Consider the following 18,216-nt stretch of genomic DNA (forward strand, 5'->3'; position numbering starts at 1 on the left):
TGAATATGATTAACCAACATGGAAAGTGTCAAGGAACCTAGTACAATAATCCATAGAATATATATTCATTACTGTTGGCATTCAGGTCTGGAATGTACATCATATCTAAAGACTGACAGTTCTCAACATCATTAAAGAAAAAATGCATAATGCCATGTACTAATTATTTCAAAGCACAATGTTTGGCTGTGTTCAGGGGCGTATCTATAATGGGTGCAGGGTGTACGGTGCACACGGGCCCCCGGGTCCATAGGGGCCCTGCACCGCACACCCTGCACCCATGTTATCTAAACTCACCTGTCCGTGGTGCTGCGTCGTGTGTCAGCGCTGCACAGCACACCGGAAAATGGCCGCCGTGGTAATTTTTTCGGCGTTCTACGCATGCAGTGTAGACTCTGAGCACACTCTATGACTCTGTGGTGGCCAGCCAGCCGTGTCACTCGGCTGCTGGCCACTGGAGAGAGAGGAGGGGGCCCGGCACGGGGAATGCACATGGGCCCTCTCCTTTCTTAAGACATCCCCTGGCTTTGTTTGAGACAAAACTTAATTTGGAGACACTGGCCTGATTCAGAGGTAGACGCAGTGGCAATATTTGCACAGGTTAATCCATTATTTGCTATTGCGTATGCCTGAAAAATACTGAAAACCGCAATGGCGCATACATTCCCCTGAGTGTATGCGGAGTCCACTGTTGCGTACGCAGGTGCTGGCATTAGGAACAGCGAGGCAAAACCATGGGAGTTCCTGGGTGGTGGATGGGAGGGGCCTGAAGTGAACGCAAAATAAGACAATCTCATGGGAGTATCGCGGACACGTCAGTGAATGTGACTGCGTTCTCAGATGCAGAGCCGCAACCACGGAGGCCATGTTTATACGAATTTCAGAAGGAGACAATGTGCTTGCACAAGGGTCAATGGTATACACAATCATTCGCCAATGGTAGTGTTCAGAACCGTCGGCATAGTTGCACTGTCCACATTCATTGAAAGTGAGCGTCTAAAGGCTTGCACAGTCCAATGCAGAGTAGTACACAAGGGCAAGGCTGAAACCAGCATTTGCATATTATTGCTGCTGCAGCTCCGCACAAAGGCCCTGATTCAGAGCCGGACGCTCTGAAAGAGTGCTCGCTCTGAATCAGGGCCGTCCTTCTCTTTTTTTAGAGTGGCCTCCTGACCGCTCACATAGCTGTGGGTGACCACCCACAGCTATAGCGAGCGGCCAAAAAGATGGCCGCAATGGTCAAGACCATTGCGACCATCGGGCTTGCGACGAGACCCTTGTGGTAGGGTCTCGTTGCCGCAAGCCCTGGAGTGCTTTCGGCTCTATCAGAGCCGAAGGCACTCCCACTGACATCACTTGTGGGGCCGGCTCCAGACGGTAGGCGTTCCCATAGGAACGCCTCCGTCTGGGCAGCCCCGCCCCTGGCACGCCCACCAAAGGGGGTGTGCTGTCACTCACCATCGACAGCACGCCCCCTTTGGTACGAGACCCATAGCGACGTGTGCAGCTGGGTCCGTCGTGCGCATGCGCACTGGGCCAACATCGACACGCTTGCAAGCGTTCAGCGCTCGCGAGTACGTCTGAATTAGGCCTAAAGCCCCAAACGCGGCTGCAATAGTGTCCACCTATGAATCTGGCCAACTGTAAGTACTGACATTCTTAATAATAGAAGATAAAGACTACACACTATAATGCTACATATCAAATGATTATTACATATGGACCACAGGTAAAAATTGGAAACTAAAAAATGCACAGGAAAAGCTGCCTTTGCTGTCTACTCCTTATAGTGACAACAAACACTACAAATAACTAAGTATGAAAAGAGAGCTGGGAAAGACAGCTGGGGCACTTAAGCCAGACAGCACAATAGACAATGGGAGAATTCGAGGTCTCAAGGTTGGTCCATCAGACCATTGTGTATAACAATTATCACTACAGCAGTACATGATGAACTCATACTTTTCTAACTAAACAGTTATTTGATCAACACTGAAGCTAAGTAAGTTTGGGACTCAAGTCAGTTGAACCCGAAAGCTAACAAATATATTTTACTACACCAAGGGAGAATGAAAGTTCTTGGTCAATAATATTCAATAAAAAGAGACTTATCTACACTTTATGAAGAGTCAAAGATAATTGTTTGTGTTGGGTCTTCAGAGACACAGTTAGGCCATTGTTCAACAGTAAGCAAAGGCTTTTCCTTACTACTGTATGTTATTAAGTCTGATACAAATGACTACTATGATATTACGGGATTTTCACAAGTAACAAAGTAATATACAAACAACAAAAAGGTTAAACAGATTAAAGAAGCAAAAAACATATCTGTAAATACACCTTTAAATGTCATATTTACAACTACTGTGAGCACCAAAATGATAAACATATCAGTTTATCTGCAGCACAGGTGGTTAGTTTTATCCAAAAGGTATGAAACTGTTATATCAACTATAAGTTTGAATGGTTCTGACCAAGTATTTTATAGAGCTGTAGACAGATAATGGGAATGAAAATATTTTCAAGCACCTTTTTTTTAGATTACTTAAAAAAAAAAGAATAATTACTATTTTTGCTTTTTCTAGTAAATATTAATTGCCATATTAGAAGGAATAAAAAGACTATACTGGTATTTTTGAAGAATACAGTCTTCTAAAAATATACAGTAAGTACTATATGGGAATACATGTTGAGTCTCCAATAACCATATATTCTAGAAACCAAAATATTCCAAAAAAACTGAATATTTCGGGGCAGCCGTGATGTCATAACGTGACTAGTGTCTAAGGCCAATGACTAGTGGCGTGGGTGTGGCTTCATAAGCATTCCCTCACCAGAAAAATTATTCAAGTCTCCTCCACATTTCGGACACACCCGCAGCACACACCAGACGCCACGTTACACCTGCTGGAATCCCTGCGATATCCGGCAGCACATGCCCGGCCTCCTGAGACACCCGAAGCACCCCCCGGACCCCCCCCACGGCACCGCCGGAAATCCCAGCAACACTCGCCGGACCCCTTGCAGGATACGTGAAGGAGGCAGCATACGTCCTCCTGTGATACCCGCAGCACACGTTGAACCCCCACCGCATCACCTACCGGACCCCCTGTGACACTCGCCGGGCCTCCCATGACACCTGCCAGACTCCCACAGCATCCACCGCACCTCCTCCTGGTCCCGAGCATTTCGGATATGGGAGACTCAACATGTATAAACAAAGGGTAATTTACAATGGTGCAAAAACGTAGCAATGCAGTGCATTTTTTATCGCTACTTGTGGTTGCTGAATCGGGTTTTTCGATGGTGTATGTGATGTTTTTTTATCTGTGTACCCTAAGTCCTCTGTAGCCAAACACTCCTGAACATGCAGCCTGCACATATCAGTGAGATACATCCATGTGTGTATTGTGTAAAATAAAAGAGTAGTGTAGAAAAACTAGAAAGAAAAACAGTGTGGGATCCCCCCTCAAAAGTATAACAAGCTCCGTGCTCTGTGTGCCAGTCCTTCTTCAAATAATATGACAGACAAAATGTGTAGGGGTCTCCCATATTTAATGAACCAGCACTGGGCTCTGTGAGCCGGTCCTGGTTTTATAAATCCATGTACCTGTCCCTCATCATTTATACCTCCACACACTTGTCCACGCATCATTTACACCTCCACATACCTGTCCCACATCAATTACACCTCCACATACCTGTCCACATCATTTACACCTTCACAAACCTGTCGCAATGCATTTACACCGCCACATACCTGTCCACACATCATTTACACCTGCAAATACCTGTACCACAGCATTTACACCTCCTCATACCTGTCCCATATTACTTACACCACCACATACATGTCCCACATCTTTTACACCTCCACAAGCCTGTCCCACATCATTTACACCACCACATACCTGTCCCACATCATTTACACCTCCACATACCTGTCCACACATCATTTACACCTCCAATACCTGTCCACACATAATTTACACCTCCACATACCTGTCCCACATCATTTACATCTCCACATACCTGTCCCACATCATTTACACCTCCACATAACTGTCGTACATCATTCTCACCACCACATACCTGTCACACGTCATTTACACCAGCATACACCTGTCCCACATCACTTATACCTCCAGACACCTGTCCCAAATCATTTACACCTCCACATACATGTCCACACATCCTTTACACTTCTACATACCTGCCCTACATCATTTACACCTCCACATACCTGTCCACACATCATTTACACCTCCACATACCTGTCCACACATCATTTACACCTCCATATATCTGTCCACACATCATTTACACCTCCATATACCTGTCCACACATCATTTACACCTCCACATACCTGTCCACACATCATTTACACCTAAATATACATGTCCACACATCATTTACACCTCCACATACCTGTCGTACATCATTTACACCTCCACATACTTGTCCATGCATTATTTACCCCTCCACATACAGTGCCAGTCCCACATAATTTACATCTCCACATACCTGTCTCACATCATTTAATCCATTAAGTTTTACAGAAATTCACCTGAAACTAACATGTCTTTATTGGCTATTTAAACCCCTCCAGATGCATGATTTTTCACTGGGAGAGGTGTACCAGAGGTTCTGCACTGTGTCCTGACATTTTTACCTTAAGATAAAGATTTTCTCTACCTTTTCACCTGCCAGGGGAGTGCGCAAACAAGAACCCACTAATTTCCTCTGAAAAATCAATGTTAGTTTGGAATCGAATTGCAAATGTATTTCGAGGTGGAAGTTCACCGTAAGAATCGCTCGCAGGACCCAACTCACACCTAATTGGATTGACTCCTAATAGTAGGCAGTGGCACACTTTCACACTGGCACACACTGGGCCAATTAGATGGACTTTTTTTGTGGATGGCTGCTGACCCTTTCTGATGGTCTCTAGCATGCTTGATTCTCCTGTATGTCTGTCACTCTCATACAGATGTGCAGGCCAGAACCAATTTGTGGAATTTGGATATGTGTTTAATAAATTTTTCTTTTGTGAAGGAATTTATCTAACAACCACTTTAATATTTACTGCTTACCAGTAACTAACTCTCTCTCAGGAATGACAACATCTTAAATTTAGAACATTGGTTTCCCCCATCTCAAGCTCCCCAAAACCTTAATCCAGGTCTGAATACATCTGGGCTGCTGAGGATAAATGAGATTCAGAGGAAGTCATTTATGAAGTACACCCACTGCACGCCACACTGCAAAAGTGTTTCCCATATTAGCCTGAATGACTTGTCTGGAGCATTTCAAGGTGGATGTGTGCTCATTGCTCTCTAGAGCCAGGCATCCGGAAGATAAACACCTTCATGTGCAGAGAAGCTGCAAACAACCTAAAGTCCTTTTATTGGAAATGATCACACAGATAGAAAAATCCCAAAAATACACCCTCTACACCCTTTTTCTAACAAAACTGAAATCTTGTTTTTTCATTACTCTTCGGAACAAGGGGCATTGGGGCGCCTTCTTTGTACTATGCTAGAAATGCTTTCTGTCCATCTAACTCCCCTGCCTAAACACCACCTGCCTCCTGTGCAAGCTGAGTCTCCTTTCTATCATCCATAAGCATGTACTTTGAGGCAAAATCTATGCACAATTGAGCAAATCTAGGTATACAAACGGTCCAAAAGTGCATTTGTGTTGCAGATAAGCATGTGGTTCATAAATTACCTCCAGAATGCTTGTAGAAGATGAGCAGCAATGGGAAATTTATGTGAATCCCTGGAGGCCAATGCACCACATTACTACTAGACTACTTTCCCTACACAAACTTCTTTAGTCTTTCACATGTACTCTTGGTTGCTGAAACATCTTGTGGACCCCAGTACTACAGAGCGGGCATGGCCAAGCATGGGGTCAGAGCCTCCAGACATTTGGAATATTATGCAATTCGATTAATGTATGCGCTGGTGGAGAGTGTTGTTCTTCCTCCCTGGCTGTAGACTCCCCTCCACACACACACACCCTCGCAATGCCCCTGCATGTACTCAGCACCAGAGGAGGACTAGCAACTGTTTATCAGGGGATCAAACTATATTACTATATAAGTAGTAATTTTAGTAGTGGCCCATATAACCAACCAATTTTGTTTTAGATGCTTTGCAGAATATTCAGTTGTGTATTTTAAGGAACCAACATTATCACAAAATAAGTGAAATATTGAACATAGACTTTGATAAAGTCTCCAGGCTAGAGGTGAACCCGGTCAGAGGGGATGCCCTGTTTCGGCTCATACATTAGATTTTCCAGCTGCTATTGTTGTGAATGTGAAATCAGGATTTCCTGTTTCGGCACTACCCTACATACAGTTGTAAACAGCACTAAGACCAGATGCGGTTGGCACCTACATTAAATTTTGCACAGCGGCCAGTCTACAAGATGTACTATTGGACACCAGGGAACTTAGCCACATTATACTGGTAAAGTGGATCTCTCCCATGAGATAAGCCCATGAACACTGCTTATACTGTATCATTCAATTACCGGGACTTTCAGTTCCTCAAGTTTTTATTAATTAACTTTTAATGTCGCAATTACCATTTCTGTTTTATATATATCAAGTACATTAGGAGCTTTATATAGGTTTATCCTGGGACCTGTAGTCCGCCCAAATAATTTTCAATTTGCATTGCCATTTTTACCTTTTTCAATTGAAGGAGTTATAGCCAGTAAACATGCATGTCTGAGATGGTACATAGAGTTGGTTTAATCATCAATTTTTTTGTTTCTTTGTCTATGTGCTTAATTATTGTAAATTATACAGTATATATTTTTAATATTTTTGTATTACTGTAAATTTGTTTAGTTTACTCAGGTGATTCTCCTTAGTTGTATACACTCGAGTTAATGAAATATACAAATTAACCCAGCGCTTCCTCAATTAGGAGATACGTCAGTAAATACCATTTTATGAAAGTCTGGATTTATAAAGTCAAATAGTTCAAATGATCTCCTCAGAATTCTTCATAAAGCCCTTTATAACATAAGGAAGGTGCACAATCCTCCATTCTCCACATTCACATATAAAAAGGGCCCCCGACTACAACAGTACAAGTACCCATATGTGTGACTAGGAAGATGAGCCTTCACTTGTACTCTTACCATTGTTGCTGTTTGGGACCTGTACCACTGGGGACCTCCGTTACTGGTTTTACTCAAGGCTTAAAGTGTAGCATGTATGTTGTCACTCTTCTATTAATGCCTAAACATACTAGATAAGTAAATCCCATTATAGATACACGAGACAACAGTCCTGGAGTGTTTATCAATAGTTATAATCAGGAAACTGGTTATAAACATAAGACACTTCACCATTACCATCATTGTCATCATCACAAACGGAATCCAACATTTCCCTTACAATACAAAACTTTTCCCTTAAAAGGTCTCAAAATTAATTGTGACTACTGGTAAAATTGTCCATTTACTGAACCTGATGCCCAACTGATTTCCAATATCTGCCGTGTTCCTGCTTACATATATCCAGGGGATACTTAATACTTGCTAGTTAGCACCTGTAAATAGGTGGTTTTGGGGGATATTCCACAAATGTTATTTGAAAAATATGCCCCTATAAAAGAGATGACAAAAGAGATCATGTACAACATTGGTCTCACAAGGCACGATGCTATTCTACGCGATGTGAATAGCGCTGGGAATCAGCTCCCGCAGCCATTCATTTCTACGCGAAGTTAGGTGGGTGAAGGCTCGTTCTCGCACCTTAAACAGGGTGTTTAGGCACGAGAACAGGCATTCTCCAACTAAACTTACTGGCGCAATGCTGTTTTTCCCGGCGCTAAGGGCAGAAAACAGCCACACGCCTGGACTTTTGTTGGATTTCTGCTCGCATCCCTGGAGGGGTGGGAGAAGAAATGCATAGTCGGGCTTAGCAGCACGGTGTATTGAATAGCTCCGGGAGCTCACTCCCGGCGCTATTCACATCGCGTAGAATAGAATCGAGCCCTATAAAAAGGCACATCTCTGGAGTGACCAGTAGAGCTAAATCTCGGTACTCACCAATAACAGCACAATTCCCTAGTTTCTTTGTCTACAGTTATTTTTTTGTGATTGCAACTGATATTATCAAGGCAAGTCACCATGATGATCTATGTTTGGTGATGATCTGCTCAATTTCATGTGCTTCAGGAATGAACCAGAGCTTGGTCAATATAGCAAAATCTAGTTTCTACGTAGTAGCCCCCAGGTTTACCTAAGACCTATGTAACCAGTCTGAGTTTACGTTCGGATAGCTTCATTTGGGAGAGTGACAGTGAAGTTATACAGTTACCTAGGTTATCCATAAATCTGTTGGCTCAGGTACATTTCAAACTTTGCTGGGAGAAATGTGATTAGATAGACACAGGAATAACTCACCAAAGACTTTGTGGACCCAACCAACATCCAACCAAACCAGCGTTCACATAATTTAATATGAAAAAGCTATATCACTTATTCATAACATCTGTTATAAACTCATTACGGGGTCGATGCGCATTAATTTGCATATGCGTCTTTTGCTGTAGTCGCATCTGAGAAATTACTGCTAATGCTAATATAAACCCTACCCCTGGTGTACAAGTGTTCATCTGAATGTGCAAGGGCTGGGACACCTATTTTGAGCGGCTGTAGTTGTGACCAACAGAAGCACCATCAGGACTTGCATCAGCCCCGTCAGAGGATGGCCTCCAATGTATGCGATTAAGCGTCTGAGTCTGCAACCACTTCTACAACACTCCCATAATACACCCATAATACAGAATATGCGTCTGTTTAGTCAACTCCCAGGAATGCCAAATAAATTCCAGAGTCAGTGAGACTCAATCGGTCCTGCGACTTTGTACACCGACAGCATGGAACTTATAGATTTAGATGCATGCGCGGTCAGAAAAAAATCACCAATTTACGAGAACATCAGCAATGTGTACGACTCAGAATCAGCCCTATAACTCTGGATAGCCTGTATAAGCATTGTCCCCTATAAATTAAATATATAATAATTTAGGAGACATAAAAAGAAGTGAATCCTAATGAAGCAGGTGAAAAACAAGGGCATCTTCTTGGTGATTCTAGACCAACAATAAATCATAAATGGCTCACGTTTAGCATTTGTCCTTTATTAGAGTAAATGACTGCAAGCCAAAAAAGACATTATAAAAATGATTTTAAATACTTTGGAAATTATTTTCTAAATTAGCCTTCTTTGCCTCTGCAGTGCTTTTTAGAGTTCATAATGATACATATTTTTTTCAGATAATTGCAAAGCACACTTGTTAATTAAATTATTCTTTAATTAGTTAGCTAATGAGTTTAGCCATACATTGCTTTCACAACTTCCAATTTTTGTTGCATAGTAATTATATATAATTGAACAGCATCAAGCCTTTTTTTCCTATTGGTACACATGCCGATTATCCCCCCTCCACCCAAAAAAAAATAAATCAACATGTTTTCAATAAACTAAGAACATGAGACATGACAAAAGAGAAGACATGACAAATGAAACATCTTTTTTTTTTGCAATTAATTAGCTGTTAATTATATGCTTAGGATGGAGAAAGAATGGTACTTGTTGAAAATGCAGTTCTGGGAAGAGAGAATACTAGAGTCTTTTCTTACCTTCCTCATTTACTAAATTTTCTTCTATCCAATCCATTGACTTTAAACAGTCATCAACATCTTGCAGAGTAAATAGATTTGAAGGAATTCTGCCTGTGTATATCTGCTTGGAGCAATCTGGTGCTTCTCGGTTAGTCAATAGTTTGCTAATATCAGCTCCACTGGGGCAAGGTACCTACATTTTTATGACATATAAAAAATAAAACACAATATCGTCATTGCTTAATGTTTTCAATAAAGTTCATCTAAATACTTTAATAAATAAGAGAGTTCTTTCAAATCCAGTAAATTACGTTCATAGTTTGAGTCTACTACCAAAATGCAAAATCTGCATTAACCCAAAGCAACCAAACAGAAATGAGCATTGACCAGTGACATTCTACTTTAAGTTATACAATAAAAGAAAAGTAATTTTCAGTAAACAAATTGGTCAAGAGCCACAAAAGCTTAATTTAACAATGCATACCAAAAGTGTTTGCTTTTAACATATGGTTTCACTGGTGCCTGTCTTGGTATAAGACCTAAGGTATAAAGGGGAGATGCATCAAAACTTGGAGAGAGATAAAGTAACCAATCAGCTTCTGTCATTTTGCAAACACAGGCTGTAAAATGACAGTTAGTAGCTGATTGGTTGGTACTTTATCTCTCTCCGCTTTATCTCTCCCCCATAGTAATCAAGTTCTGAAATAATCACTGTCAATATAAAAGTGACAAGTTGATTTGTGAAGATGAAGTCTGTTTGAAAATAATCAGCAAAAAAAAAATCCAAAATAAAATCTGATGGAATTGAAATTGTAATTAAAACGAAAGGTTTTTTTTTCCCCGCTATTTTTTTTTTTTTATAATTTGAGCTTGGTTTGATTTTTTTCTTTTTGTGTTTGTAATGTATGAATTTGTGTATGGTTTATATGGAAACTTTAATAAAAATTATTGAATTCTAAAAAAATAAAACAAAACTTACATTTCACAGGGAATAAAGCTATTTTGTTAAAATAAAGCTAGCTCTACTGAAATCGTAATTGTCCACTCTAATTACTGAATACTTTTCCTGTGAAAATAAAGAGGTGGTAAACTAAAATGATAACATGAAAAGTGTACTACTTCACAGTTATAAGCCAAAATGTTGTAAAACAAAGTGTAATAGAATAAAATAACAATTCATTGCTTGATAAATAACCTTTCAACTTGGGATAAGAACTAAAGATAACAACTCCAGTTCTACTATATAGACATAAACACATCAACAAAAAAACATATTATTATAAATATATTTATCAATACAAGATAATAACGCAACCACGCTGAAATGGATGTTTAAACATACCTAAAACAGGAGTAAAAATGGTAAACAATTTCTCCCATTAATATATGTTGTTGTGTGTGACCACTTTGCTGCTTATACTGGGGAGTGGCTGCCGGGTCAATTAGTGTGTAACAAGCAGATAGCTACATATGCATTAAGTTGAGTGGGAGCAAAATAACAAAAGCAGAAGCAAAAAAACAACCCTGAAATGCATAAACAGCTCCATGACTGTACATGTTTTTACACAATTATTTATGTCATATTATGTGAAAAACATGCTTGCCGTTCCTCTCTCTCTCTCTCTCTCAAAAGTCCAGATGTCTGTAGGCAGTAAAAGCGTACTGTAAACAAACATAATGGGTCAATAAGCTTGATATGTGCTATCAAAAACATTGTTTAAGCAACTTTGGTTGCTAGCAAACCATATCAATGTTTATTCAAGCTGCCACACAAGATATGTTTGCTATCTTTTTTTCTTCTGTACAATTATAGTATGTGTTTTGTTCTTGTGCTTATGGTAGTGTGTTTCATTTGACTGTCCAAACAGTATGCTTCACCTTGGCTAATCAGCAGGCGAGTGGAACAGTAACGTAAGATAACTTTTTGTAAAAATATCTAAAAAAAAAAATTATGACATTCACAAAGCAAATGTTTTTTGCTCTTTATGAGGTATGAAATTTTGATAAGGAGAGAAAAAAAAAGACAATTCTCAGCCAACGGGTGCATCAGGTAGATCCCAGGGGTACTTCTGTCTGTTTACTAGAACTCAAAAATCATTACATCATATTTGTTGACTTTTTATCCAGAGACAACGGCAAGGGATGATGGCATGGGAGGTACAGTAGGGGTGCGACTTAACATGCCATTTAAAGCATATTCTCAAATCCGCAGTCCAGCATAGTGTACTATTACACAAATGTGGCGATTGTAAAGAATTTCTATCGTTACTCCACATAGTGATAGAAAATATTTTATCGCTGCAACTTGTCACTACAACATTGCTGGGGCAGCTGAACGATGCTGCTCTGGCAGTAATATGGTTGAACACAAGCATGCACACATACTGACACATACTGACAGCTCCCGCATGCGCAGTGGACTGGAAACCAGACTTAGGAGTCCAGCGGCACTTTCAGAAAAAAAATAAATGTGTGCATATATATATATATATATATATATATATATATATATATATATATATATTAGAGATGAGCGGGTTCGGATTTACTCGGTTTTACTCGGATCTCAAAATGGCATTTTATTGGCTATTGGCTATCACGTGTTTTGGATAGCCAATAAAATAAATCCGAACTAATCCGAACTTGCGGTAAAAACGGCGATAAGAACCGAGTAAATCCGAACCCGCACATCTCTAATATATATATATATATATACATATATATATATATACAGTCAGGGGCATAAATATTGGGACATTGACAGAATTTTCATACTTCGGCCATATTTTGGTGTTGCTGAGCTCTCCGGTTCGTTCTTTCTTTTTAAGAAGTTTCCAAACAGTTGATTTGGCCACACCTAATGTTTTTGCTATCTCTCTGATGGGTTTGTTTTGATTTTTCAGCCTAATGATGGCTTGCTTCACTGATAGTGACAGCTCTTTGGATCTCATATTGAGAGTCGACAGCAACTGATTCCAAATGCAAATGTCACACCTAGAATCAACTCCAGACCTTTTACCTGCTTAATTGATAATGAAATAATGAGGGAATAGCCCACACCTGTCCATGAAATAGCTTTTGAGTTGATAGTCCCATTACTTTTGGCCCCTTAAAAAGTGGGAGGCACATATAGAAACCGTTGTAATTCCTACACCGTTTACCTGATTTGGATTAATTACCCTCAAATTAAATCTGAAAGTCTGCAGTTAAAGCACATCTTGTTTGTTTCATTTCAAAGCCATCGTGGTGGTGAATAGAGGCCACAATATGAAAATTCTGTCAATGTCCCAATATTTATGCACCTGACTGTGTGTGTATATATATATATATATATATATACATACACACACACACACATATATATATATATATATATATATATATATATATATATATATATAAATAAAGTATATTTATATATAAATTAAGCATTCTTTATTTAGTTAAAGACAAAATGCTTTCTTTAATTATAATCATATACAGGGTTTTTTCCATTCCTGACACTTGCTATTACCATACTGAGTTTATGGCAATGGCGATAAAAGAATTAAGGCGGTAGCTTCAATGGGGGCTATTTCAACAGACCCCAAGTACTAAGTGTTAACACTTGTGCATACTGCAGGTAACGTTGAATTTCATATAAACCATAGCAAAGCAAATGTTCGTCAGAAAGTGTGTCTGTATACGGACGCATTCAATCAGATGGTACAAGTATCCTGGACCTGGTGAATGCTGGGATGAGGTCTCTTTTCTCTTCCCTCCACGACCCAGTCTTAAACTTGCCAAGCCGTGACTCCCTTCTCTCCTTACCCCACAGTGAGAGCCGTTGCTCCTACTGGACATGTCCGACTCGATTATTATATAGGTTATCACCATTAAATGCACTAGATTATCTCAATAGACACTTCCTGTATAAGCAAGAAAGTGCTCACATTATCTTGCATAGACAATTTTTTCGTCTTTTAGTTTTTAATTGTTTTTTTTAGTTATGTTTATGCTATTTTAGCTCTTCTTTATTATAGGTCTATTTATCAATCAATAAACTGCTTTTTTTTTCACCTCCTACCGTTATGTTTTATACTATTTTGTCAAATAATACTGTACCACACTTTTCACGTTACAATTTAGCTTACTCTCTTAATTATGATTTCAAGATTTCAAAGAGCACAGAAAACTTACATCCCCTAGACCAAGCTCAAACATTTACTTTCAATGGAGCTTGATTTATTTCAATAGAATCACTTTTGTGAAATATAATTTTAGCTTTGATTGCAATTCCAATTATACTAGATTTTACTCTGGATTTTTTGATTACACTGAATATTTTCAACCACACCACAGGCCATAAGGGCACATGTTGTATTTCCAATGACAACGTGTACAAGCTGTTATAGTTAAAAATACATTTGGAATGATCGGCTTCTCTGCAAATATGTATCTGTATCTATTAAGAAGTAACATTGCAAATATGTATTGCTGTTATAGACAGGAAGAGACGGGGTGATTCAGAGGTGGCCACAGGAAGCAAGTGGCCATAATTTCGCTCTATCCGAGCCGCATGGCGCATTTGCCCTGATGGTTACAGCACAAAGACGCAGTTCCATGCAAAATCGATGGGCGTTTCTGGGTGGAAACTGGGGAGATGGCTACCAGACGCGGGCGTGTAGCAGGAATGTTGGAGTCAGTGACTGTGTCTAATTACGCAGTTTCACTCATTTACCCCTCCACATACGCCTTTATTGAGCTTTTTAGAGAAAAATACATTTTTTTTTTTTCCAAATACATCAATTTTGGCCAAATGATGCTATTTAAACCCCTCCAATTGCATGATTATTCATTGGGAGGGGTGTACCAGAGGTTATACACTGAGGGCCTAATTCAGACCCGCTTGCGAGCGCTCAGCGCTCGCGAGCGGGTCGATGGTGCCCTAATGCGCACGACAGAGGGAGCTCCGTTGTGCGCATGCGCGAGACCCGCATAGTGACAGTCAAGCTGTCGCTATCGGTCTCGCACCAAAGGGGGCATGCTGTCGATGGTGACTGACAGCACGCCCCCTTTGGTGGGCGTGCCGGGGGCGTTGCTGCCCAGACGGAGGTGTTACCATGGGAACGCCTTCCGTCTGGAGTCGGCCCCACTGACATCACTAGTGATGTCAGTGGGAGTGCTTTTGGCTCTGATAGAGCCAAAAGCACTCCTGGGCTTGCGGCAGCGAGACCCTACCGCAGGGTCTCGTCGCAAGCCCGATGGTCGCGATGGTCTTGACCATCGCGACCATCTTTTGGCCGCTCGCATAAGCTGTGGTTGGTCACCCACAGCTATGCGAGCGGCCAGGAGGCCGCTCCATTTTTAGGTAGGAGGGCCCTGATTCAGAGCGAGCGCTCTGGTCAGGGCATCCGGCTCTGAATCAGGCCCTGAGTCCTGACATTTCCCCACCCCTTTCTGCGCTGAAAAGGCGACTTTCATCTGAAAAAGCAATGCGAGTCTGGAACTGGACTGCAAATGAAATTCGCATGGCTCGCAGAACCCAACTCACACCTAACTGGATTGTCTGTAATGGGTTTTACCCACGCATTAAAGCCCAAAGGGTGCCTTTTCTCATTGACTTCAGGAGCTGCAAGGAAATGTCCATTTCTGAATAATATAAACGCGTGGGTAAACTTCGCTGATTGAATTGGCCGGCACGGGTAATTAGGGAGGCTAATTAGATTCCCCTCTAATTCTGTTTGAATCTAATTTTGCCCATTTTGCTAAGGCACAGACCCGGTCGCAAGCGCTGAGCGCTCACAACCGGGTCAATGTTTGCCCACTGGGCATGCGCACGACGGAGCCGGCTCCGTCGTGCGCATGCGCGAGACCCGGCTAGCGACGGGTGCTCCGTTGCTCCGGGTCTCGCACCAAAGGGGGCGAGCTGCCGATGGTGATTGACAGCTCGCCCCGTTTGGTAGGCGTGGCCGGGAGGTGGCTTCACAAACGGAGGCGTTCCCAAGCGAACGCCTGCCGTTTGTGGGCACCAGTGATGTCAGTGGGAGAGCTTCCGGCTCTATTAGAGTCAGAAGCTCTCTGGGGCTTGCGGCCACAAGACCTTACCACAAGGGTCTCGTCGCAAGCCCGATGGTCGCAATGGTCTTGACCATCGCGACCATCAACCTCGCTGCTCGCTATAGCCCTTTCAGAGCGTCCGTCTCTCTGAATCAGGCCGAAAGTTCAGCAGATAGAAGTGAGTCCTGCTTTTGCTTTGTCATTCTGCAAAATGCCATTCCACAGTATATTAGAAAACTCCAACTCTGCCATTTTTTCATTAATCTTTGTCCCCAAATATAGTATCATACTTGCCGACTTTCTGGCTGCTCCTTCTAGATCGGCAGGATGGGGTGGGCATGGCCGGGACATGGGGGAGCGTCAGACGAGTGAAGGACATTTGTGGGTGTGGCGGGGTGGGGGCATGTGATCGCGTAATGTCGTCCCCACCCCCGCTACACAATGCCGATAATAAAGGCGCCTAAATGACGCAAATCAGCGTGAATCGCGTCACCAGCCCCCTCCGCTGCGGGGGATTAACTATTAATCGGGGGGGGCATGGGTCGAGGGGATCAGCGGCTGCCGGGAGGCTTGCCTGCCTTTCCGGGGGGCCGAGAGCTGCACCCAATTTTCGGGTGGCTCCCGGCAAAATCGGGAGGGTAGGCTAGCCTGTATAGTATACTATACCCAGCTTCCAATAATGCCAAACAATCGTAATAAGATCTGAAAGAGGCAGGAGCGGGGTTTTTTTTGTAAATAAATGAGTCATAAAACTGTAAAAATGAATAACATATACAGTATGTAAGCAAAATGTTGAGAAACCATAATGAACTATTAAAACTTGAGAATATATATAAAATACTATTATGGTTGCACAGGTGCTTAAGATAAAAAAAATATATAAATATTGTTCTTCAACCGCCTTTGAAATCAGACAACTCCCTGGGTCATTATTCTGTCATCTGTATTTAGCAATGCCAAAACATTAACTGTCTTGCTGAGGAGACTTCTAATCGTTTCTTCAAACATTGAGCTATGGCCCTGATTCAGAGCCGGACGCTCTGACAGAGCGCTCACTCTGAATCAGGGCCGGGCTTTTTTTTTTTTTTAGAATGGCCTCCCGGCCGCTCGAATAGCTGTGGGTGACCACCCACAGCTATAGCGAGTGGCCAGGAAGATGGTCGTGATGGTCAAGACCATCGCGACCATCGGGCTTGCGACGAGACCCTTGTGGTAGGGTCTCGTGGCCGCAAGCCCCAGAGAGATTTCGGCTCTAACAGAGCCGAAATCTCTCCCATTGACATCACTCGTGATGTCAGTGGGGCCGCCCCCAAACGGAGGCGTTCACATGGGAACACCTCTGTTTGGGCAGCCACTCCCCCGGCCCGCCCACCAAAGGGGGCGTGCTGTCACTCAACATCGACAGCACTTCCCCTTTGGTACGAGACCCGGAGCGACGGATTGCCCGTCGCTACCCGGGTCACGCGCATGTGCACGATGGATGCGGCTCCGTCGTGCGCATGCGCTCTGGGCCGCCATCGACCCGGTTACCCGGTTGCGAGCGCTCAGCTCTTGCGAACGGGTCTGAATCAGGCCCTATGTTCAGCAGTACCATTTCTTTTAGGACAGCAGTTTCACTCACCTTACTGTAAAGAACTTTTTTCAATTAGAAAATAAAAAGGTTATTTCCGAAAGAGTTAATGCTGAGGGATGTTTTTTCCAGAGGTTTCAGTGGATATACAGGTAGGCGCCTGAATTTGTAGGCCAAGATGGAAGTGCTAACATTTGTATATTCAGCATTTCCTGCCACATTCAGAATAAGATATGATAATGAAACCCAGGCAGAAATGTGATTTTTATTTTTACAAAATGAGATTCTGACAGGCTGGTGTCACACAGATTGCTATGCTTTTACAAACAGAATAACTTGGTGATCTGAGGGCTAAGCAGTGACACAGCCTCGGAGCGAGAATACAGCACTAACCCATAGTGACAGAGTAGTGGCCCATCTTACAAGGTGGTTACAACTTACAGGTGCCACAAATGTAATGACAATTACGCTTTATGGGGTTGATGGAAAGTGGGACGTTCGGCAGTTTGCATAACACATTTTAAAGGATTGGGCATGCTCAGAAAGTACGTTGATTTGAGTGTACACAAATGCACCCTATGCAGACAGTATGCATTTTGCACGCATCTCACCATATAATCAGAGATATGAGAACGGGGTTGGGTCAGGTAGTTCTAATGAAGGCAAAATTCTGTGATTAGATTTATCCCACATCTACTGATGGGCATATGTATGGATTGATCAACGGATATTCTCACACCCAAGTAAAATCAGTGTGATGGCATCTATGTATAAATCCGTGTGATGGCATCTATGTATAAATCCGTGTGAGTGCCTCTATGAATAATTCTGCGTGAGGGGATCTATGTATAAATCCGTGTGAGGGCATGTAAATATGAATCAATGTGATGGCATCTATGTATAAATCCGTGTGAGGGCATATATGTATAAATCTGAGTGAGGGCATGTA

The 18,216-nt window shown here is 42.0% G+C and overlaps 1 protein-coding gene across 1 annotated transcript in view; it reads right to left on the reverse strand.

Annotated features, from left to right (window-relative positions):
- CFAP61 (cilia and flagella associated protein 61) overlaps window positions 1-18,216 on the reverse strand; it is a 335,591-nt gene that overhangs the window by 117,574 nt on the left and 199,801 nt on the right. The window contains exon 21 of the mRNA XM_088477572.1: window positions 9,677-9,851. Within this exon, the coding sequence (XP_088333698.1) occupies window positions 9,677-9,851 (175 nt within the window). The remainder of the gene's footprint in view (window positions 1-9,676; window positions 9,852-18,216) is intronic.

This window comes from Taudactylus pleione, unplaced genomic scaffold (assembly GCF_031769625.1).
Source record: "Taudactylus pleione unplaced genomic scaffold, aTauple2 ptg000201l, whole genome shotgun sequence".
NCBI lineage: Eukaryota > Metazoa > Chordata > Amphibia > Anura > Myobatrachidae > Taudactylus > Taudactylus pleione.